General features: G+C 31.7%; 1 protein-coding gene and 1 long non-coding RNA gene across 4 annotated transcripts in view; both read right to left on the bottom strand.

The window, feature by feature from the left end:
• Positions 1–2,537: 2,537 nt before the first annotated feature.
• On the bottom strand, positions 2,538–5,265 carry LOC127711892 (A disintegrin and metalloproteinase with thrombospondin motifs adt-1-like). The gene is made up of 3 exons (XM_052218053.1): positions 4,740–5,265; positions 3,509–3,673; positions 2,538–2,794 (listed from the first exon to the last, which is right to left on the bottom strand). Exons 1-3 carry the CDS (start codon positions 5,038–5,040, stop codon positions 2,538–2,540), a joined length of 723 nt encoding a protein of 240 aa, XP_052074013.1. The 5' UTR covers positions 5,041–5,265.
• Positions 5,266–20,914: 15,649 nt separating this feature from the next.
• LOC127712651 (uncharacterized) overlaps positions 20,915–24,387 on the bottom strand; it is a 30,869-nt gene continuing 27,396 nt past the window's right edge. For all 3 annotated transcript variants that reach the window (XR_007987225.1, XR_007987226.1, XR_007987227.1), the window contains one exon: positions 20,915–24,100. This is a non-coding gene — a long non-coding RNA (uncharacterized LOC127712651). The remainder of the gene's footprint in view (positions 24,101–24,387) is intronic.

Genomic DNA, 24,387 nt, shown 5'->3' with positions numbered 1-24,387 from the left:
CATCTGATACAAAAATTTAACAATACATTTAGATATTTGGATGATATATTGGCTCTCAATATAATGACAACTTCAGTATGTATACTAAAGAAATTTATCCTGTTGAACTAACTTTAAATAAAGCTAATACTAACAATGACCACTGTCCTTTCCTTTCCTCGATCTTGATATCTATATCATTAACGGGAAGCTTAATACAAAAATTTATGATAAAAGAGATGATTTTTCATTTCCTATCGTTAATTATCCATTTTGAGATGGTGACGTTCCCTTGTCACCATCTTATGGTGTTTATATATCTCAACTTGTACGATTCGCTCGTGTATGTAACAACGTATTAGATTTTAGCGAGAGAAATTTATATATTACTGAAAAATTATTACACCAGGGTTTTCGATATCATAAACTAGTCAAAACATTTACAAAATTTTATCATCGGTATAAGGACATCATTCGTAAATATAACTCAACATGCAGACATCTTATACGTTCGGGTATTTCACATCCAATCTTTTATGGTAATATTCTTTACAAAGCACAAAAATGTCAGTATTCACCTCAAAAGCTAACAAAACCTTTAAACAGACTTATTAAGAAGGGATATAGTTACGATACTGTTGTCAGGTCATTAAAGATTGCATATTTTGGCTTTAATATTGATTCATTTATAGGGTCTTTGCATCGGAATTAAACATATTTATTTTAAAACCAGTTGTTGGCATGTTCTTTTCATATATTTTATGACGGTATAATACTAAACCCTTAACAGGAGGGATTGTGCCTGATATTCATATGATGAAGACATAATCTTTCAATCAGATTAATTGAAGTCTGGAGCTGGCATGTCAGTAACTGCTAGTAGTCTGTTGTTATTTATGTATTATTGTCATTTTGTTTATTTTCTTTTGTTTCATATTCTGACATCGGACTCGGACTTCTTTTAAACTGAGTTTTACTGTGCGTACTGTTGTACGTTTGTTTTTTCTACATTGGCTAGAGGTATAGGGGGATATTGAGATCTCAAAAAACATGTTTAACCCCGCCGCAATTTTGCGCCTGTCCCAAGTCAGGAGCCTCTGGCCTTTGTTAGTCTTGTATCATTTTTAATTTTAGTTTCTTGTGTATAATTTGGAGTTTAATATGACGTCAATTATCACTGAACTAGTATACATATTTGTTTAGGGGCCAGCTGAAGGACGCCTCCGGGTGCGGGAGTTTCTCGCTGCATTGAAGACCCATTGGTGGCCTTCGGCTGTTGTCTGCTCTATGGTCGGGTTGTTGTCTCTTTGACACATTCCCCATTTCCATTCTCAATTTTACCACGTTGAGTTTGATACCAAAAGGACATTCAAACTCATTAGTCAAAAATAAACTGTCAATGTCATGGCAAAACGGAAAAAGACCAATAACAAACAACAGTTTACAAAATACAACGTAGAAAACCAAAGACATACTTCTTCTAGACAATCAGTCTTCATTTGCATTCATAAATATCGCTTGACTAGAAGAAAAAAAGTATGAAGTTATGCTGTTAATTTGTGCTGATAGTGCCTACAATCCCTTTTTATATATTTTTTTGGCTTTGGAGAATGCCATCTTACAATTGTGTATTAGATGTTTCAAAAGTATTCCACAACTTTGATTGTTAGACAACAATCACGTGTAAATTGTTAGGGACTGCACGCCATTTGAACGTTTCAACATGGTGTTTCCTTATTCCATTTCATTTGAGGTAAAAAGAAGACAAAATAAATACGCTCACTTACCCTACGTTTTTGGTGTACAAAACAGGTGTTCAAAACAGATGAGAGCGTCGGTTACGTCGTTTATAGGATTTTAATCATCAAAGGATTAGCTCGAGCAATATTTTTCCATTCGATAAATAGGATAGAAAAAAAAATACATTAACAAAGATTATATATGGAAAATGGAACCAGATGATGCAAAAGTCAAATATGTTTTTTTAGTAAAAACACAGATAAAATAAGTTTGGCATAACCATTAACAAATATTTAGACTTAATTACACAGAAACAAGATGAGCAGATAAAATTACTTTATCACAAATACTAACTTAGATATTGACATTTAAACAAATTAATTGAAAATCATCATGGTTTGAAGAATGTTAACAAAAAGTAAGGAAAATGCAATTAACTGTGTTTTGTACAAAAATTAACAAGTATTAGAATGAGATTTAAAAGTAATGATTATACAACAAAATGCGGATATTTCAAAATAATTTCTGCTATAAGCATAAGCATAAGCATTAAGAAGCTACTCAAATCTATTTTAAAACCAATATTTGCAATATTATGATACTTTATATATATAACAGATTCAATTTGATCCAATTTAATTACATGTATAACATAAAATATTTCAATATTACTTTTATCTCTTGGTTGTTTTTGTTTTGAGTGATATGAACAACTATACGGTTCTTAGTTAATTTCAAAAACTTTTGTAATGTAAAATTCCTTCAACTATATACTTGATATATATTTACTGCAAACATAATTTAGATTTCGAATGCGATCATTCAAAATGTTGACTTGTTTTATTATCTATACACGTACCACAAAGAGTGTATGACAGATATTTGAAGTCAAACATATCAGTACAACAAGCACTGTCACACAGTCTATTATCAAATGATAGTCCTTCACAACATGTTCCTCCATCACGTGGAAGTGGATTATTACAATCACGTGATCTACGTTGAAGACCACCTCCACATGTGGTTGTGCAAGTAGTCCATTCTGTCCAGATACTCCATCCACCATTGATTGGTGCTAAAAAAGACACATTCAAAAAGATAATTCGCTGCTATCTTTAAATATTTATTCAGTTAAAAAATGTAAGATGAAATTCTTCAGTACAGTTTTTTTAAAACCACCTTTTTTAATGTTTTTATTGAATTGATTTTTAGATAACTTATCCTAGGATGCACTCCCATTTGGTCAAAGATTTGAGACCAAGTATTATTTAAATTTGATGATATTAAAGGTACCACTTTACTGCACCAAATTCGCATTACGACAAAGCAAAGTCGCTTCAGTGATGCTCGAGACCAAATATTTAAAAATCTAAAACCAATTACAAACGTTGAAGAGCTGATAGTACCAAAATATACCTCAAGTATAGTCAAATTATCACAAGGAATCAGAGCATTACATGAAGGAGATGTAATCCTTGAATGATTTCACAAATTTATTAACAGCAAATTTCATTACAAGAAATATCCGTAGTTTTATTATAATTGCTTTTAAATCATGAAATCAATGATTGGTTATATCGTTGAGCTTTTTTACATTAAAACAAAAACCCTTTATTGACAAGTGATATATGCCATTGCAATTTTTACTTCTAATTACATGATTTATTCAAATGCAAATTCCGAGGGTAACCAACTAAAAACATTTGCACGACATTGTGTATAACATTATCATGATTATGTGTTACGTGTTGTTGTTAGCAAAGTGTATGTAGTAATAATGTATACTTACAATGACAACAATCATTATTGCAAACGCGACTTTGTTTTGGGGTTCCTGTGCAGTATGCTGGAGGAGATCTATTGTTACATTCGCGTGATCTGCTTTGTAATCCCCCTTCACATGTTGCACTGCAATCTGTCCAAAACGTCCATGTTCCCCAATTCCCTGACAAATCTGAACATATAAATAACAAGACTATTACAATAACTATTAAACAACTTTAAGAATTAAAAGATATTCAGAGTTTACGTCAATGAAACCAGCAATCAAACTACACAAAACCAAAAGGAAATCAGTGCAGAAATGCCAATATATATAAAATTGAAAGAACTAATCACACCTACAACAATGTAGTTGTTTCAATCTGTTAATTAGATAAGGGAATGACACCTATCCAAAATAATGTCAGACGCAATGATCACGTACAACATTATAACTATAACCTTTATCAAAACGTCTATGAACCACTTAGCTTTACAACTAATGGTACTATAACAAGGTGTGTTTGAAACATAACATGTTATGAATATTGTTGAGGTGGAACACCGATTCTTCTATAAATCCTATATTGTGATACGATTTAGTAATATGTGTATGATACCTTTATCCCAAATGTAAATATTTTTTTTGTAATGAATATTTTTGTAATGAATATTTTTGAAAATGCAGGTATATGTCGAACAAAGTAAAAGTGTAAAAGCCATAGAAATGCGACATCGAACTGTGTCCATAAAATGGAAGAGGATACCAAAATGATAAAAATAAAAAAGCATTAGTTAACAAGAGACAGACAAGACCATGACAAATAGATTACAAAATGAAAAAACAAACAACAGAGGAAGCTCATTATAAAGCGAGTGTTCTGAAAGTAAAATCTGTTCTGCACCCACTAATGACAATCGTAATTTGTGAGGTTCTAATGTCAGTATGTTGTTTAAATATTATGTGAAAAAGTATATGAGTTAATATAAACTTAATATAGTACAATTTTCTATATAAACAACAGTTTATGTATATCCAAATGTGTTCTAAGATGAATACAAATTATACCGATTCAAAATATAAATCACTAAATAAAACAATTAATATTTACATTTTAATTATATTTTGTGCATAAAATATAACATCCGAACAGTTATTAACTTGTTTTATCACACACATTTCGAAAAAGAGGAAGAAAAGTTATTAACTTGTTCTAGCACACACATTTCGAAAAAGAGGAAGAAATATAATTACTTACCATAACTGTTTTCATATGACCTAAAGCAATGTACTCCTACATCTTCATCATGAATGCAATTATGAGTTCCCCATAAACTATGTGGGCACTTTGTCATGTTGCTCTCCGTTCCAGTACATTCTATGTCGTCTAGCCAAATTTTGCCATTACCATGTTTTACAGAATTTCCCAAAGACAATCCTGTCCTGTTTGCCGATATAAAGAATGATAATGTGTCTACTTTATAAAAATAATGTTTAAAGAATTTCAAATATATAATCTTTCCTTGTTTCCATCCGGTTTTGTGTGTTTTAACTCGCATTTTATCTTTCAAATATAGGTAAGAAGATATCCGCGGATTTTACGGTGAATAAATTTCCTATTACTAATAAGTTCGAATTTTCCAAAATGTCAAGAAAATTGACATGACTAATAATTAGGATTAATCTATTTTAAATAAAAGAAAAAAAAATAACATGTGCTACATAATCAAACATGTTTTGGGTTTACATAAACCTAGATGTATGTCCGTATCTAATGTGCATGGCATTCCTCGTCAGTGAAAATTGCATTTGTTTAACAAAGCCGAATGGAATTTAAAGTGTCTGTGTATATATGAAAAAGTATTTTAACTGCTTACCATTTAGAGCACTTGATTTCACCCACGGGCTTTGGTGTTGTTTGTAGTTTTCTATTTAGGGTTTTCTGAACAAGTGTGTGTTTTGTCACATTATTTCTTCCTTTGATTTATAGTGTTTATTGTTGTATTGTAATGATTTTGTATTGCCCCTCCCCCTTGCCTGGCATAATCTTCTGCTTTTTGTAAAAAAAGGGAACAATTAGAATGGTCGACAAATATTGTTACTTGTTGAAAGTCTGGTGAGTGGTAATTATTTTATGCATATTCATATAACGAGAACACATTTACAATTAATACAATAGGCAAATGATAGGTTGTAAAATAGACCGACCGGGGAAAAAAGGAACATAATAGGACTGCCACTGGAAATGAAGAACTCTTTTGGATAAGAACAGTACTTTTGCCTTTCATCAGTCCATATACTGACCACTTAGAGAGTGTTTGCGATGGTTCATTACCGCAAAAGCGTTACACAGGGGGTATTTTGCCCGGAAGAAGGTGGCCAAATTTAATATCCCGCAAAAATTAACGTACCCCTCTCTTTAAAAAAAAAGGTGTACTGCTGAAATGGGAGGAGTCCCATACTTTATCCAAGTCAACCATTAGGATGAAAAAATAACAAGTAACCTCAACCCTACAATTTGCTGTTCATTACAATCATGACAATTTTGCTTATAAATATATATATATTTTATATATATATATATATATAATTTTATTTTGTTCGGAAATTGTACACAACATAGTATTAGATACCTACATTTAAATTGATTTATACAGCTTTAATTTGGTTGTACGATATAGATATTAACATTTTGATTTGATTTATTTAAAAATGACCCTGTTGATGTGTTATTCAATATAATTTGTCCCCATCTCTTATTCAGAGAAAAACTTCGTCAATTGTGCCAGGGATTACAGTCATTAAACTTTCGAGACTTTTATCGTACTCGGTAAAAAAAGCCCGGTACTCTTTAAATTTACAATAAATTAAGTTCAAGCAGAAAATTATACAAAATAAGGTGTGGGGTCTGAGATAGCAACCTGACATCAAAATAAAATAAAAGGCACATGGATGTCAATAAGTAATCATACCGTATATTCAAACTCTAACTTGGCGACCAGTTATCATGGTTATGCAAATTGTAAATTTTATACATTAAATATATGCCATGAAATAAAGACAAATTGCTTTACATTGACCTTATGCTCGACATGAGTTACTATTTGTTATAAATCAAAAACATACTGAATCATGTCCTTATCTGATTAGAGAAATGAGATCGAAAGATTCAATGTTATTTTTGTGAACAATCTTATATCCGAAGATCGAAATTATGCTTTAATAAGTCAACTAAAACGAAATTCGTTTACAAAACTCGTTTATTCTCTGCAATATTTTTGTAAGATTGGAGATTATCATGAATGGTGGACATGACTGCAATATAACAACTTGAATGATTATATATATTTCATGCACATGTGCTAATGATAAGTTACAGTAGTTTTTGAATTCCTAAATTTTATTTTTGTATATAAAACATGTAAAAGTAAAAACATTTGTGGCTAAAAATATTTTACTCAATATGCTACAAATGTTTGTCAATCATTAACACTTAATTCATTTAACTGTAAATAAGGCATGATGTCTGTACTCGAAAACTTTATGCCACTGTGCGTTTCGTGATTCTTTTTGTCAAATAAAATGCAGTATGGGTAAAGAATGTATAGTGCAAGACACGGATCACGTCAACTTTTGTTTCATATGCTACAAAAGTACGCACAGTATTACTTGACTCTGTAGTTAACAACCCTCAATTCGATACGCAGCAAAGTATGAAATAATCTATACGGCGGTTATATCCCGTGTCAAAATATATGTGGAAATACAGATGCTTGACTTCAAACTTATTAAGATCGTTGATATGCATAAAAAAATTGATAGGTAAAGCAGTTTTAATTTTTTACAAGTTGATAGATGTTAAAATTGTAGATCTTTGAACATTATTGTTGAGTTAATGAGTTCGTTTAAATTTGCAATATCTCAATATTTTTGTAGATTAATGGAAGATAAAAAGTGTTATTTTTCTATTTTTGTTTTTTCAAATAATATGTTCTGTTGTCAACTTACTACTGCACATAACTTTTAGTAGTTTTAGTTGCAAACAGATATAAAAACATACATTGAGAATCAGATTAGGGACGTGAATGGTGCATATACATAGACTTTTCCATATAGGCCTTTATCCATATCAGAACAACGACTTGCATATAGGGCTGACATTTAAGTTTCATCGAGATATCATTGCCAATATGAACAGACTATTAGTTTGTATTTCTACATCAGCTGTATTTCATAAAAACAAAATGAAATTCCTAGCTATAGGTAGTGCTAAATTGTCCTTGGTAACATCGACAGAATTATGGATACAATTTTAAGATTGAATGCCTGTGTATAATGGAACGACTTTGGGTAATTGTTGTTGGAATTAGGCTAGTTATGTCTTAAAGAATAATAAAATACAAAATACATTGCCAGACGTTCACAAGTCGTTAGCAAAAATAGCAGAGTAGAGGAAAATCACACATTGTTCTAAGCTAAAGGGGCTACTTCTGTATAAAAGAATCCGTTGGTTTCCCTGCATAGTATAATATTGGCCTCGATGCTTTTTTTATTTTGGTTAAGTATACATTATTGTTTTGCAGTAAGTGTGTCATGCTTGTACTAAATAACTGTATTTATTTAACCTGTAACCAAGTTCTCGACAAACTACCATAGCAGCAGCACAGTCGAAATGATCATCACAAACAGTTCCCCAAACGCCAGCGTTATAAATTTCTAACCGTCCTTCATATGAATTAGACCCATCAACTAAACGTAATCTACCTGTAAAAAACAAAAAATATAATCCTTTTGCGAAAAAAAAAAAGAAAAAAAGGTGCTACAAAACTTCACGTTGGTATAGATATAGATGAATGATATGGGGTTTATCTGTTTTTAATTGATTAATTACAAAGAAGATATCAAGGTTTTCTGTCTGAGAGGTAAAACTACTCCTTTAGATATGCCCGTTTGGCTTTTAGGAATGTATGTTTAAAAGTTGTACTGTGCAGAAATGTATATATAACTGATAACTGGGGTCTGTAGTCAGTCTAGATCTGTTGTATGCAAACTTTTCTTCACTATCCGACATTGCCTCATTGTCAAGCGGTTGTCACTTTATATATAAATTGTATGCATCCATAGCGCTTTCTGGATTTACCTTCATCAGGAACGTTTAAAGCCGAATATTTGACAACCAAAGATGTTTGAGAAACGAAACGGTGAATAGCTATATGACCAAGAAAGACCTAAAAATAATAGCCAAATTTACCAAAGGCCATCTTTTCCCTCCGGAGTTGAAACTTTAGTTTCTTAATAATATCTAAATTTATAAACGGACAATTTCAGAAAATTTTGTTATTTATCATGTCAGTACCAAAGTTGATGAAACCCTCAAAATATCACACCCTTTATATCCAAGTCAACTTACTTTCCTAAGTCTACCTTTATTTTAATTTGTTCCTGTCCTGGATATGACATATGTGCATCTGAACAATACATGTACACAAACACGAATCTTCAATAGAAATAGTGTCGTTTTAAATCAAAGGAATCGAAAGAACACTGGATAGATATACGATTTTCATGACTTGGTATCTTATCTATGTACTAAGCACAAGTTAATTGTATAAAGTAAAGTTTATTGCATGGTTTTCAGTGGTTAACCAAACAGAGAATTCAGATACATGTATGTACCATGAGATCGGATGTAAAAGAAGACCAAAAAAAATTGGAAAACAAATTAAAAAACGAACACAAACCTCAAAAGAAATAGAAAATAACAACGATAGCCACTAAATAGTTAAATACTGGCTTTTTAAATCTAAAAAACGCCAAGCGAAATAAACAAGAACATCAAAAGTTTTAATTTTAAAGATTACATTTATCCAAACATGCGTATTGCTTATTGTTGGAAGGTCTTTCGGTGACCTATAGTTGAATTTTTATGGATAGTTGTCACATTCACATTGGCAACCATACCACATATCCTTATTTTTATATTGATAACATCTCTTTAATGTCTGTAAAAAATCGTAAGGACGTTGAAGCATGACATGAGTTTTTCAGTTATCATGCGTCAGTATGTTTTGTTTTAATTATCTATAGTCCATCCCTGTCGTTACAACGCTCAGTACAGGCCTTCAATACATATGTTCATTATACATGTTATACATTATATAAAAACATTACGTTACCTGTTGAAGTGCAGTTGACATCAGCCCTACAATTGTAGATTGTGTTTGATATTTACTGTTTACGATTTTGTTGGGATTTTTGCATTTTTGTTAATTAAGAGAGTCAAATTTTTTATTTTTGTAAGTTTTCGACAACAATTTTGTTATAACTTAGCTATGTTTTAAAAAAACAAAATTATTACATATGAAATGTTTTAAAGAAAGGGTTTGGTACCAATCTTGAATTTCATTAATATTTATCTGTTATACGCAATGAAAAATGCAAATGTGAATTTTCTGCGTAAAAATCTAGTATATTAAAGTATGAATTTAACTATACAAATAAACATATATCCGTATCCTTTTTTAAACTGAATTGAGACCGGAACATCATCATAGAGAACAAATCCTGCTTGTTTCTCGGAAATAAAATACAAGTTTTAAATTTGATTAATATAAATGTTTAAAAAAAAAAACAAATCCCAACGAAACCGTTCAAATAAAAATTAGACTAGTGCTGGATGCAGAGGTAACTTTGCAACGTACAATCTAAACGCCACTAGTGATATGAGGAACCACATTATGCTGAAAAATAAAAAAGGAGCATTCAAAAAATTATACTTTTTTTCTTCAAAAGTCTGCAATATTTACAGCATTTTTTTAAACCAGTTTTATTCAAATATAGAGAAAATGTAGATTACGGAACAATCAATATTGACAATTTGTAATTCAAATAATAATTAAATACTAATCGTTTAGAGAACAATTGAAGGTCTTTAAATCCTAAATGCACATATTTAGATAAAAAATATTAACTCCGGTTTACAATGTCATTTCTGGTGTCAGATATAAGCTTACTTTACGTTGATTCCAAAATATATGATAAGTTGCTACTTCCGGTTTGAAAAATGTCATTTCTGGTTTTATATGATAAGCTTACTTGACACTGATCCCAAAAATGTATGGTCTATATACTTTTACATTAAAATAGTGCTAAACATTGCTACATCTGGTTTATACAAGGTTACTCTTGTTTGACGTTTCAAGGTCATATGTCTTACAGCCGAATGCAAAAGACCCTATGGCTTTATCATGTATCAATATGAATTTAAAACAAAGTTCAAAATCTAGACCGTCAAATTATCACATGACCTTGACCTCAATCTCAAGGTAATTAGACAAGGACCTCACATCAAAAGATCTGAGGTTTTTATTGTGTATGGTAAATGATTTTTATCACCATACATCTTATTTTAAAATTTAAAGAGAAAACCCAAATGAAATGACAACGTATGTTTTTTTAATTACGACAAATCGTAGCTAACAATATAATAAAAATATTTTGCAGATATTCATTATAGTTTCTGAGGAGTAGCAATAACTATGGGAGAAAAACATAAACTATGACCTTAACATTTGCCCTTGACTTCATTTTCTTTTTTATGGTCGAAGAACATCAAATCAAAAGACTATATCACTTATATATGGAGTCTCCGGATTTCTTCGATAAAAGATTTTTGCAACATCCTGGGGATGTAACGAGCAATTTGGGAAAACAATTCGGTCGTGATCTTTAACGGTTGCGAAAGAGTGTTGCAAACAAGAAACAGTGTTTGGGGAGATGACTCTTTCAAGACTAAGGGAAAGTGTTCGGTTTAGCAGTGTTAGTTTCAAAAACTATAGACTGTTAGATATCATATACAAAATATCTGAGCTACATCTTTTGAAACAATACAGCGCAAGAAAAAAAGCAGGCAAAGTGGAAAAAACATAATAATGTCTGTGAAGTTTGCGGCCGGTTCGTTGTTCATTATTCGATATTCAAGATCCAACCGACTGCTAGCAGTCTTTTGAAATATATCTTTAATATCAACTTGGCACTTTCTACCCTTCAAGAAGACCTAAAGTTTCCACATATTCCTCTTTATAGTATTTGTTTTTGTACATATCGACTTACTCTGTGCTAAATTTTATGACGATTGAACGATCAGGAAGTTTGCAATATATTTTGAATAATAAATTTAAGCGCTTTGAGAATGTTCAACATGGTTTTCCGTAGGTAGATATTTTTTCCAACGTTATATAGATATAAGAAGATGTGGTATGAGTGCCAATGAGACAACTCTCCATCCAAGTCAAAATTTATAAAAGTAAACCATTATAGGTCACAGTACGGTCTTCAACACGGAGCCTTGGCTCACACCGAACAGTAAGCTATAAAGGGCCCCAAAAAATTACTAGTGTAAAACCATTCAAACGGGAAAACCAACGGTCTAATCTATATTAAAAACGAGAAACGAGAAACACGTATGGACCACATCAACAAACGACAACTACTGAACATCAGATTCCTGACTTAGGACAGGTGCAAACAAATGCAGCGGGTTTAAACGTTTTAATGGTACCAAACCTTCACCCTTTTTCTGAAACAATAGTGTAACATCACAACATAGAAAGACACACTATAAAATATCAACTGAAATAGCTTAACTCAATCAAATGACATATTAACACCATTGAACATACACTGAACAAATAAATTTGACCTATGACACAATGTAAATACAAAATAAATAAACTAAGGGAAGAATAATAAAAGTAACATGTTATATCGGTAAGAAATGTTAAACAATTAAAGGAAAACAATATGCTCGAACAAAAATACCATCCATTTGCAATAACTTTAAACACAGGAAAATGAAAATAATTTAGTTGTTAGGTATACGTGTACAGTACCAATAAAGAAAGGAAATATTATTACAAAATAAATAATTTTGATGTTCATAGTACGAAGTGAAAATTTATAGTTATACCAAACACTTATCAAAGCTGGTATATAGACCAGATATAACCCTGAATAACATTAAATAACAAAAAAGCAATACAATTAGTATCAACAGGTCAAATAAACAGGAAAGTACGATTTGAGAGTACTCGCAGTTACTGACAGCATATACATTGTTTGTGTTTTCATCTATGTCATAAAATAATATTATTTAATCATTAAGATTGTTAAACTACAAATATTAAATCGTGTTCTATGTAAATTATTAGATTTGACAAACGAGAAAATACAATTAATTGATGGAGTCAGAATTAGATATTTATCGTTTTTCTTTTCGTAATATGTACTTTTATTAACATGTTATCATTTTAAGAATTTTTTAAATATCCAGCTATTATCATTTTTTACTGAAAAAATTTGAATATCGAACTAGATGGTGGGGGCCTGTTGGATGTTCGATGAATATCAAATAACGAATAACAAAGTCGTCGCTAACTTCACATACATATCAAAATATATCCGAGAACATTGGAAGCACTATCATATTTATTTCTAATATGAAACTATTTTTCTAATTATCAAATTAAACAGAACGAAATGTTCAACAGCTGGTGAGTACACATAAAAACGAAAAGGTTCACGAATTGGTCCTTAGATTTTTATGTTTTTTTTAATCAGGCCAAAATACTTTAAATTTCACATATAAATAGTTTTGATATTACTATTTATACAAAATAACTTCTTCTTGGCAGTTCACATTAAAACTTAGGAATTTGCGATCCTTAATTGTGCCTAATTATGTTGTACTGTCAGTTTTAGTCCATGCACTCCATAATTTATGACATTTTTTTGCATAATTTACTTTGGCCGCTGGCCCTGACCCAAAATAACATTTCATGTCTTGGGATTCAATATCGACCTTGGCACCTTTTAGTTACAGAACATTTTGGAAAATAGGTTGCGGCCAATTTTTTTCCGAAAGCTTTAAGGTCCGAAATCAGCTTATCTTGACAATAACTTCAAAAAGGGCTCACTTTGGGGCATATTACAGCCCTTGGATGGTGTAAACTTCCCAAAAAAACGTGTATGGTGTAATGGTGTATGGCATATGGTGCAATGGTAGAAGGTGTATGGTGCTATGGTGTATGGTGTAAGGGGAATGGTGTAATGGTGTAACGTGCGATCGATACATTAATTTACAATATTGTGATCAAAATTCGTTATTTAAAATGAATAAATAATTTTGTAGTCGCACGCTTTCTTTGAAATTAAATTGCATTATGGTGTAATGTGTAAGGTGTATGGTGCAAAGGTGTGACGTGTATGGTGTAATGGCACAGGGTGTATGGTGTAATGGTGTATGGTGAATGGTGTAATGGTGTATGGTGTTAGTGGGAAGTTTACACCATCCAAGGACTGTATGTACTATTGTGAAGAGATTGTTTTTAACTAGCATTAAGGCCTATGAAATAGACCAATTTAAGAACCAAATTCTGCTCTTTTTTATAGTTTGTGATAAAGTTGAAATTTAAGCCAAAAGTGAACCTTGTCCTTTGCCACGCATGAAACAATAAACTCATAATAGATACCTGTCTTATGATTTTGTACACAAGACGCGCATTCCGTCTACAAAATACTCATCAGAGACGCTCGAAATAAAAAAAGTTAAAAGGCAAAATAAAGTACGAAGTTGAAGAGCATTGAGGACCCAAATAGCTAATATTGTTCACAGTGATACAACATGTTGCTAAAGTATTATCATAAGAGGAGTGACAAATCAAGAAACGGTTGCTTATTCTAAGAGTGTAATGAACAGAATAACCACACGGCTGATTATCCAAAGAGAGACAGATTAAACATTATACTAACATGTTAGCCCTGTCGTAAACTTTTCCTATTGTGCACATTTTTTTTAATTCATCGCTATAAAGTGGGACTTTCCGATTTTTTTGTTTTTCATGACATTAGAACAGTTATAATAAATTCCCAAATGATAATTTCAACAATATTTTGCTGTAAAGTGTTTCAAAGTGTATTGAATATCTTTCATATTACTAAATTGCATCCGTAGTCGATTATGACAAAATATAACAGAACAACGTATGCTCTTAAGTTTTTATATACAAAAGTTTGACAGAACATACAAATTTAACTATTGCCAGCTTTTTGAAGTACTCATCATATCTTAATTTAACTTTTTATTTTCCATCTAGATAATTCATGTTGGGTTCCCTTCTCCTATTATCCCCGACTGGGTAATGTTATTGATATGCATTACGTTTAAATTTGCTCACTCAGTGACAAAAATAGTATAATCAAATGTAATTATGCATTATTACTAAATAGGTATTGCTTACAATTTGTCAAAGGCAACATAAAAGAGGAATGTACACTTTTTGGGCAATAAATGTGCAATACGATAGTGTTCATTTGCGTGTTTATGACAAATTTGATTCGAGATCACTTCAAGGCCATGTATCATTTAGCATGCTTTGCCAATAACATACAACACCCAGGGGAAGGAATCTGCTCCTGATGCTACGCATGATGCAACTTTTCAAAGGCTAACGAAAAGTTAATACGCTGATTTGTTTGTGAAAAGCCAGCATGATCGATGTCGTTCTTGCTAGATACGTTTGTTACTTTCTTTCAGAATAAATTGAAAGCAGGTATACAACTGCTTAACTGCAAGTGCAAACTAAAATATCCTTATTGGGATTACATTGTGGTTCAGATTTAAATTAAAGTCAATGAGAATCAATTTAGACTTTCTGTGCTATCCCCTTTGGGTTTTCCGAAAGCTGATTTAAAATTTCCCGAAAAAGGAGAAATTTATTTTAACAATTCCACACATCAAAATAATCAGATCCTTCGTACTGTTTTGAGAAGTAGTTAACAATCTTCAGACTTTGAATGTCCCCTTGATTATCTTTCGCCTTCTTTTTTTCCCGAAATTTCAAACTATTACAATCCATCTCAATCTGCAATTGTTACTCCTACAGCTTTACAATGTATTCCTACCCCTAAGACTAATTTGTCTTGCTTGGTTAGAAATTGCATTGTTTTCATTTGGAAAAATTATTACAAGGAACTCTTAGGTTTTTCATTGCAAGACATGGACCAAATATTCTTATTTGGGTGTTTCCTTTTTCTTTGTGCCGGGATTATCATTGACTGTACTCGGTTATGTAGTACACAGGAAGAGGCAAGCACAAAACTTATGCGGCAGAGTTTGTTTGCAAAGGAACTGATTTTTTTTAAAATTATAATTCATCAGACGCTTATGATTTATAACTTTGTGTATAACATTTTCCTTATATGTCAAACGTCGTGGTCCCAGTATTGCTGCATTTTTCAAACCAAAGACTTCGACGGTTTAAACCCGTATACATAATTTAAACAATGTTTTTAGGTTCAGTATTACCAAAAAGGGTAGTTTATTAGGCATTGACACAAAACCCATACAGGGTTCAACATTTATAAAATCTAGCTGGTTGACACGTATGTGTGAAGATAATTAATTCATCGCTTGTCTGAATGGCACAAAGGCAAAGTCAAAACCGTCCATCTTAATTTCATGAGTGAAGTTGGGGTTATCAAAAGTTGCTTCTTTAGTGAAACGACCTCCATTGTAAGCATCATTAAGACCACACATTCTTTGAGTTAGTTTGCTGTAAGAATGCCTATATGTTCAATCCACCACCCAGATAACCTTCGCAGTATGGACGAAGAACTATCATCCTCTAATTTTTTATTGGACCTTATTTGAACATCCAAAGGCAAAACAGTTTTTGTAGAATATTTTGGGTGTGCAACGGACGCAATATGTCATGTACAAACATATGTTGTTCTCGTGTCGATAATGATTGTAGAAACAGATAAATTATCATACTGTTTTTGAAAATTGCAACGATAGGGATAGTGATTGATACACTTTAGTATCAATTCTGAATATTTTTTAATTGTTAATGCCAGTGTCCTCGACTTGACATACTTGACACTGATAGGTTTGAGCTCTCTCTCTCTGATAAATATTATCAATTGATTAGATAACCATGATTCCATTGAACTTTTATAAGTTATCATCAGAGATTTCCGAAAAAAAAATTTAAAATGTAAAACATTTGTGATTTTTGAAAGTCTCCCCTTCTGACATTTGATCACAATTTCGAAATTTGGCACCACTGTAGCACTCTACTACAAGCTTTAAACAAATGAAATTAGATTTATCTTCAAAATCAGACCAAAATCAGCCGTGAGGCATGTCGGTGTATTATTTCTTTTAATGTACCCTTCTTGTCATCGTACAACATGTAATTTACTTGTCAATTGCTAACTTGCAAGAAACAGGAAATGATAAGATAGTAATCACATTGGCAATCATACCAAATCACCTAATTTGATATGCATGTTGCATATACAAAATTAAACCCGGAACTACATCAAGAAGTGTCAGTCATAGATATTAAAAAATTGCTGAGCTGTGTTGTCTAATATTAAAAAAGAAAGCATTTTACATGTCTTGTGTGATTTTTGAGTTGCCTCATTGATGTACATGTGTGTCTTTCATTTCTGTTTCATATGTAGTCGTTAGCAAATGAAATTTAACAATGTTTATCCGTTTGATCACGATGAACCTAAACTTTGCATCGAATATAGGTCATCAAGTTAGAAATTGTCACTGAGAAAAGACAATACTATATGAGATAAATGCAGTGATAACATTACAATATTTGTCAGAAAATGGGCTTGATTCCAGAAAGTTTACTTTCATTCTGTATGTCACTCGGGTATAAAAGGACTACTAAAAGAGACGAAGTCGAAGAGAAACCGAGAACAAAATGGCAAAAGTATAAAAACGACGAGAAGACTAGAAACATTTTACACGACATAGAAAACTAGAGATCAATCAGCACGAACCGAATCAAAAACCGGAGATGAGCTCAGGTTCTCCGAAAGGGTAAGCCAATCAATATTGGTAAAAAGTATGATGATGGCAGTATTCATAATTGTTCATTTCTATAACACATGTTACGGTCGTTCTACAGCACATGAAGACTTTAATTGTAAAAACATTGATGTATATCCAAACTTTATTTTAATATTACATAAAAAGGTATATGTACATAAACATGTTGTAGTAAGACAATTCTTGTATATACAATACATAGATATTATCAAGTATATTTCAAAGTAAATAACCACACTATTGTAAAATGACACGTAAAACAGAATTGTAACATCACAGAAAGGAAAATGTTTAATTAAGTTCGACATGTGGTTTATAACTTTTTCAAAAAATCTAAGTACGAAAGTTTAAGTAGCGTATCAGTTCTGTTATAACTTTCTTTGTGAATTATATGTTATGACTTTGTTTTATCCTACGACTGTCAAACATGAAGAACGTCATTCCGTCTTTAATACGATTCAGAACATCATTTTATTCTTTTTGTATATTAAGTAGTTTGCTTAAATAAACAGAAGAGCAATGTGTTGCTACAAAAACAAATTATTCAAAAAACTGATTTTATCCATAGAAATGTATGGCATACTTACAGTTGGACTGCGCTTCAGATTTTGACACCAGGAAACTATTTTGTCATTTAGTTATCTAATCGACTGTTTGACAATTTTAAGATAAATCATATACAATTACTTAACTACCAAAATATCATCTGTATTTAGTTATGACAAAACAATTACATAAATCAATATTTCCAAGAATCATGTTAATATGAATAACTTCCTTAGTCGGGAGAAAAAGATAGTTACGAAGGAATACGTTAAGTACTTTTTGTATATAAGGGTCAATCAATATAAGTGATTATTGAGACATTAAAATATTAGCATATAATCCAATCTCTTAATGGACAGTAGAAATCGATTACTTATAAATACAATATTTTGCATAAAATCTAGTCCGTAATTGCAAATCTCATTTAGTATAATTTCCCCAATTGCACAACAAAGTTAAATATGAGGAAAATATATCTTCATGAGGAAATGCCTGTTCTCAAGCAGGAATATGACAGTTGTTTTCCATTCGTTTGTTGAGATTTAGCTTTTGATTTTGCCATTTGATCAAGAACTTTCCGTTTTGCATTTTTCTTGGAGTTCGGTATCTTTGTTATTTTACTTTTTTTCTGCGTAAGGAAAAGGTTCGTAATAGAGTATAAACAAAGTATTAACAAAGAACGTCGAATATCTGTTGCTCAACATTATTTCTATTTTATTTTGAATTGATTAGCGATTTGTTGGTTGACAGAAACATTTTTGTCCGGGTTTATTGCAATTAACAGTCGGTATTTCAGTGGGTACTTCTTCTGACTGGCTTGTGTTTTGAGTATTGATATGACACATAATTCATACAAAATCGTCCCAAAGACAAACAGACAATGAGAGTTCTTTCATTTTTCTTCAGATATATTGAAAATGCCCTCTCACTTCAATAATCCATATTTCAACGAGCGCTTGTATCTCATATATCCCAGTGATTTTTACTGCCGAAACTAGAAAGTTTGCCCCATATCTTGACTTATTATTTGATATTGACATAGATAGATAACTCCAAACTAGAATCTATTCCAAATATGATGATTTCAGCTTTCTTACTGTCAACCTCTCTTTTCCTAGCAGTAACAGATTCTCTGCACAATCGTATGATTTTTTATATTTCAGATGAAATGTAACGCTAATATATATATATACAGGTTTATATTATAGTGACTGGATAAACATATGTGTACTCCTGATGAAACAAACTCAACAAGCAAAAATGTTATGAGGTAGAACGACTAACACCGACACTTCATACCCTCTACGGCCAGCATCGCAAATTGGTTTATCGAAACGATCCTCCATTTTTTAACGACATGCGTTTGTAGTCTTAGGTCTTTAGATTTCAGAGAAAGTGTTGGAAACTTACCGATTTGTTTTATTCTCGGACTGTGACATTTTGACTGAGTGGCGATTCGTTTAGCGATTGGTGCATACATAGCATAAGAAGCGTACCCTATCGACTCACCCGGTCTTGCACCTTTTGTAGTTCCGAGGTTCCTTCCGTTTTTGTGTTTAACCTTGATATGCCTTCTTAATCGATTAATGAGATACAACTGTTGCCTACCCTAACACTTTATTCAGCCATACTTAACGGAAAACTTTTATATTTTGTTACGCTTCCTTATTGTTTACATCTCTCCTGCGATCATATTAGAGGTGGTATCGAACGAATTAAACATGATGTAAGGCTCAAATGTAGTCAGATCTTATGATCGTTACAAATTAAAACTATGATGAATACGTTAACCTTTGTGATTGATTGTGAAATCTGCAGCATCATCACTAATAGCTTTCTCCGACTGTCTTTCAAACCGACTCTCGTAAAATTGAATAATGTTATTTTTCTGTTTATCTAATGCGTTGCTTCAGACAATTGAAAAAAAAGAGAAACTGCGTCATTTTAGACTTTTTGATTTTAGTGCCATCATATTACTGTATCTTTATCTTATGTCTGCATCTGCGTTCAACATACATGTAATGCACACGGAAAATACACGGCGAACTGTAGTAGGTAGCACTTTCAACTAACCGAAAGCCTGAGAATGTCTATGTATAGTATAACAGAACCCAACCCTTGAAACAGCCAAGGAATTTCACGTTTATATATTACTTACATTTTTAATTCCAAAATGTCATGACACTATTTTACAACTGCTCTAATCAGTTTTCAACATTATACTAGCATAACGTAACTATAACACAGAGGGAATGTGATCGTCGTGAATACTTTGTGGCTATACATACTGCTGTGCCATCACAGTGAATCAAATTATCATTGCACATGATAAATTTAACAGTTCATTTTTGGTTTTTATTTGAAGATCTCTGAAACAGGTTAAGTCGATTTTGGTTTGACATTTCAACTTTTTTTTAGAACGCTGATATTATTACTGCTAACATTATTCACAAACAATGTTCTTCCGATAAAAGGGGAAAATTCAAGCAATGTAAAGCCAGGTCGAAATATTTCTCAAGAAAATCTTTTATCGATAAAGGCTTATGGGCTGCTGTCCAAATGTTTAAATTCGCCGCTGTCTACTACAAAATGTACTGTATTCCATTTATTCGTACAGGTTATTCAGTGCCGGTTCGTAGGAACGCGTATCTAATATAATAGATGGGCCTTGCAATCTTTTTTGAGATAAATGCTCCACATTGTCGCCGAAATAATCATCCCAATACACTGTCTGTATTTTAATTCCAGTGACCGTTCATCATATTTCATATATAATTGATAACATGCAGGTCGTAACTTGAACCATTGGGGAGTCATATATTTTTGATGGCAGATCTGTGGTTGCTAAATGGTCTCCTATCGTTTCTTTGATTTTATATTCTTCGTACATTTTAAAATGACGAAAGAGCAAATTTGACAAAAACACAGACAAAATGAAAAAAAAACTGGTATGTACAAATACAGAAACAGAAAAGGCATTTTATTTTGTGTTTATTGTAATCCATATGCTTCGCATTTCATTACAGTAGATACCAAGACTTTCTGTAGAAGCAAATCATTGCATGGGGATACTGTTACAAGTTGTTAGATTTGTATTGTTCAAAATAAGATATTCATCTATTTCAGAAACGTATAAAAATTAAAATGTCTAATTCAACTTTTATTAGAGAAGGTATTATGAGTGACCATACAAGAGACAAAGGCATCGAATATAATGAAGAACTACCTTTAATAGATGTTCTTCAATTTAACAATTGCTGTTAGTTTAAACAGTATTTATTATTGAAACATCAGTATAAAAGTACAATTTTACATAGCAGTCAAATATGAGATTCGAAAACAAGTCTGGAAAATATTTTATCAATCCGTCTCCCGAAAAAAAATTATATAACAAACAATATGACGTACCAAAAGTATTTACAGCTAAAGGTAACATATAATAAATGTCAATAAATACAAAAAAAACTAAAACAAAAATAAAATCAATCAACAAAACAGTTAACTTTTATTTTCCTGATGGAGTCACTGAATCCACCATCATGACCGATAAATGTAGATTACGCGCAGTCCACTCGATTTGGCATCAATATATAAAGTAATAAGAACATTTACAATATGTACAAGGTCAAATTTCAAAACGTTTTGTTTTATTTACATATTCAGAAACCTTATGAAATATTAGCTTATTGTCCTTTTCTGACATTTAATTGTCACCGTATACTATAATCTTAGGGTTAATACAAGAGACTGTCTCGATACATGTAGTATCCCTTCGAGTTTCATTATATTTTGGACTTTTGAGGAAGTAATGAAAGTTTTTTTCGTCGTGCCCACAGGAAGACAATGCGCTGTGGGTCAGATTTGTTTTTTGTAAAGATGGTCCTTTTGAACACAATTCTGGAGTCGTAGTCTTACAAAACATATGTGTTCTCTTCTAGAACCTATGTGAAAAATCAAAGGGATTTTAATAATATTTTGAAAGAGATAGTCTTAAAACCAGGTTTTGATTGATTGATACGAATTTCGTCTGGAATATCATTCCAAAAGTTTATAACTGCTGGTAGAAATGACTTCGGATAATAACTTGTTCTGTATAATATATTTTGTAAATTGGAAGACCCCCTAGTCATATAGGCATGTAGATATGGCCTCTGATTTGGGACTAATGCAGACAATTTAACAATTAATGTTTATTACGCCGCGACTGGAGTTTCCTAACCTGATTTGTCGTACAGCAACTGTCTTGGTGTTATGTTGGTACCACCTGTGACAAATTTTGCTGCTTCTGGTTGCATGTTTTCTAAAGATGTTTTAGAATAGTCAGGGATATTTTTCCAGAAAATATAACAATAATCTAAGACTAGATGCATAAACGATACTCAAATGGTTTCTTTTTTCTTCCTTTTTAATTTGAACTTCAGGATTCGGAATAAGATTAATAGTGAAAGAGCATTATTAATAATCATTTTCCCATAACTATTCCAGTTTCAGTCTTCATTTATAATAGCCCCTAAATGATTGTGCGACTATACATCTCTGATATTATTATTTATATAAATTGATGGTTGATGAGGTTATGGTGCTCTTTTGATATAGTCATTATTTCTGTTTTGTTTTGGTTGAAATTAACAAGCCTTTGATTGAACCAAATATGTATCTCCTCAATATCTTTATTTAACTTTTCTGCTGCTCCATATTCGTTATGAACCACTATATAAATTGATGTGCCGTCATCAAAAAGTGAAATGTCACTTTCTATATCATTATCTATGTCATTTATGTATGTATGTACACCGGTATACTACTGTTGCCGTTATCTATGCCAATTAAGTTATGTCTATATACTCTAGAAAGTTTTTAAACAAATCAATTACAAATGGTCAAAAACTACACCGTCTTAAACAGTGAGCAGTAAGGCGAGGTTTTTTTTTGCTCCGTGTTGAAGACCTCACTTTGAGATGAAGAACAGCAATAAAGACGCTGTTCCTTTGCTTTTTGTGTGTTTTTTGCTGTGCTTGTACTGATTTTGTGTCATGGATGGATACCCTATATCATTTGTTTTTCTATTACATGTAAGGTGTCGTTCAATTATATAAACTTTTTGACGATTTTGACTGTTTGCTACATTTTGCTTTTGTCACGAGCGTACCTGTTCCGGATTATCATGAGAGTTATTCTTTTTACATGCATATGGATTATAATTAGCCTAGCACGGGGCGCTTTGTATATGACAAGATGATTTGAAGGAAATTTGACATCGGAAATTATTTCCAACTAAGGATTCCAACCAAAATGTTTAATAAATCTCTACTTTAAACTGAAAAACCGTTAGCAGAGGTAACGAATTCACCGCTTCACAATGTGTATGGCTATGACAAAGTCCATATTTTGCACCCTTATTATCCTGTTAGAAAAATATAATAGATGTACAATTGTATTACGTAAAAGAAAGGCGAAACATACCAAAGTGACATTCAACCTCATAAGTCTAGAACAAACCAACAACGTCATGGGGGAAAACACCAAGGATAACAAAGACGCCAACAAAAAAGTGTTGTAGCTGACAAAGATGCAAAAAAAAAGGTGTTGTAGCTGACGAAGACGCCAACAAAAACTTTTTGATGTTGATAGTAATTTTATTGACAAAGACGCTGATAGAAAGTTTTTGTAGTTCTTAGTACATAACTTATATAGTATACACTTTCTTGATAAAGTACAAATCAAGTAAAATATAAAAACAAAGGTACACAAAATGGAAATAACACTGTAAAACAAACTCTAGCGTCCGATTTGAGGACACAAGATTAGGAGATGGTTCACATTGTTTCGTGTAAAATAAAGAAAACGGTGGAACTCAAAACTGGCATTTCATTAAATATTATTGCATATTTTTTATGACTTCATATTTATCAAGTTATAGAACATTGAAATATCTGTATAAAGCAAATGTAGATGGCGCCTGTCAGTATCAGAAAATATAAGATTTTATTAACACAGCAATATTAGATTTTTATATCAACATTTTTAAGACTATTTTTTTTATCCAGTTGTAAACCCAGTGTTTCTTATCTTCGGAGAAGTATCCTTTCAATAAAATGGACTTCATATGGCTCCTCTTGCATTCTTTGTGACATGTGTTCTCTACCACATGCACTTGACAAAATCTGTCAACAAAATATCAACCAATGTACACTTCATGAAATGCACCACTATATTTTTAGCAAATATGTTGCCCAATGTACGTGTTTAAACTGAAAAGGTTCTAAGGAGTAAACAAAACTCTTTATTGATAGTGACACTCGATTAAAAAAATTAAAAAGGACAAATAAAATACGTGAAGAGGTTATCTATTCCTGTGATATTTAAGATTTAAGGCAGACAAACCAAATTATATACAGATTACTCACGAAAATTCATCTAGAGTTCAATACAGGCTCATTAAACGTTGAAC

Source organism: Mytilus californianus, unplaced genomic scaffold (assembly GCF_021869535.1).
Source record: "Mytilus californianus isolate M0D057914Y unplaced genomic scaffold, xbMytCali1.0.p SCAF_8, whole genome shotgun sequence".
Classification (NCBI taxonomy): domain Eukaryota; kingdom Metazoa; phylum Mollusca; class Bivalvia; order Mytilida; family Mytilidae; genus Mytilus; species Mytilus californianus.
This window is presented reverse-complemented; position numbering and strand designations above follow the sequence as displayed.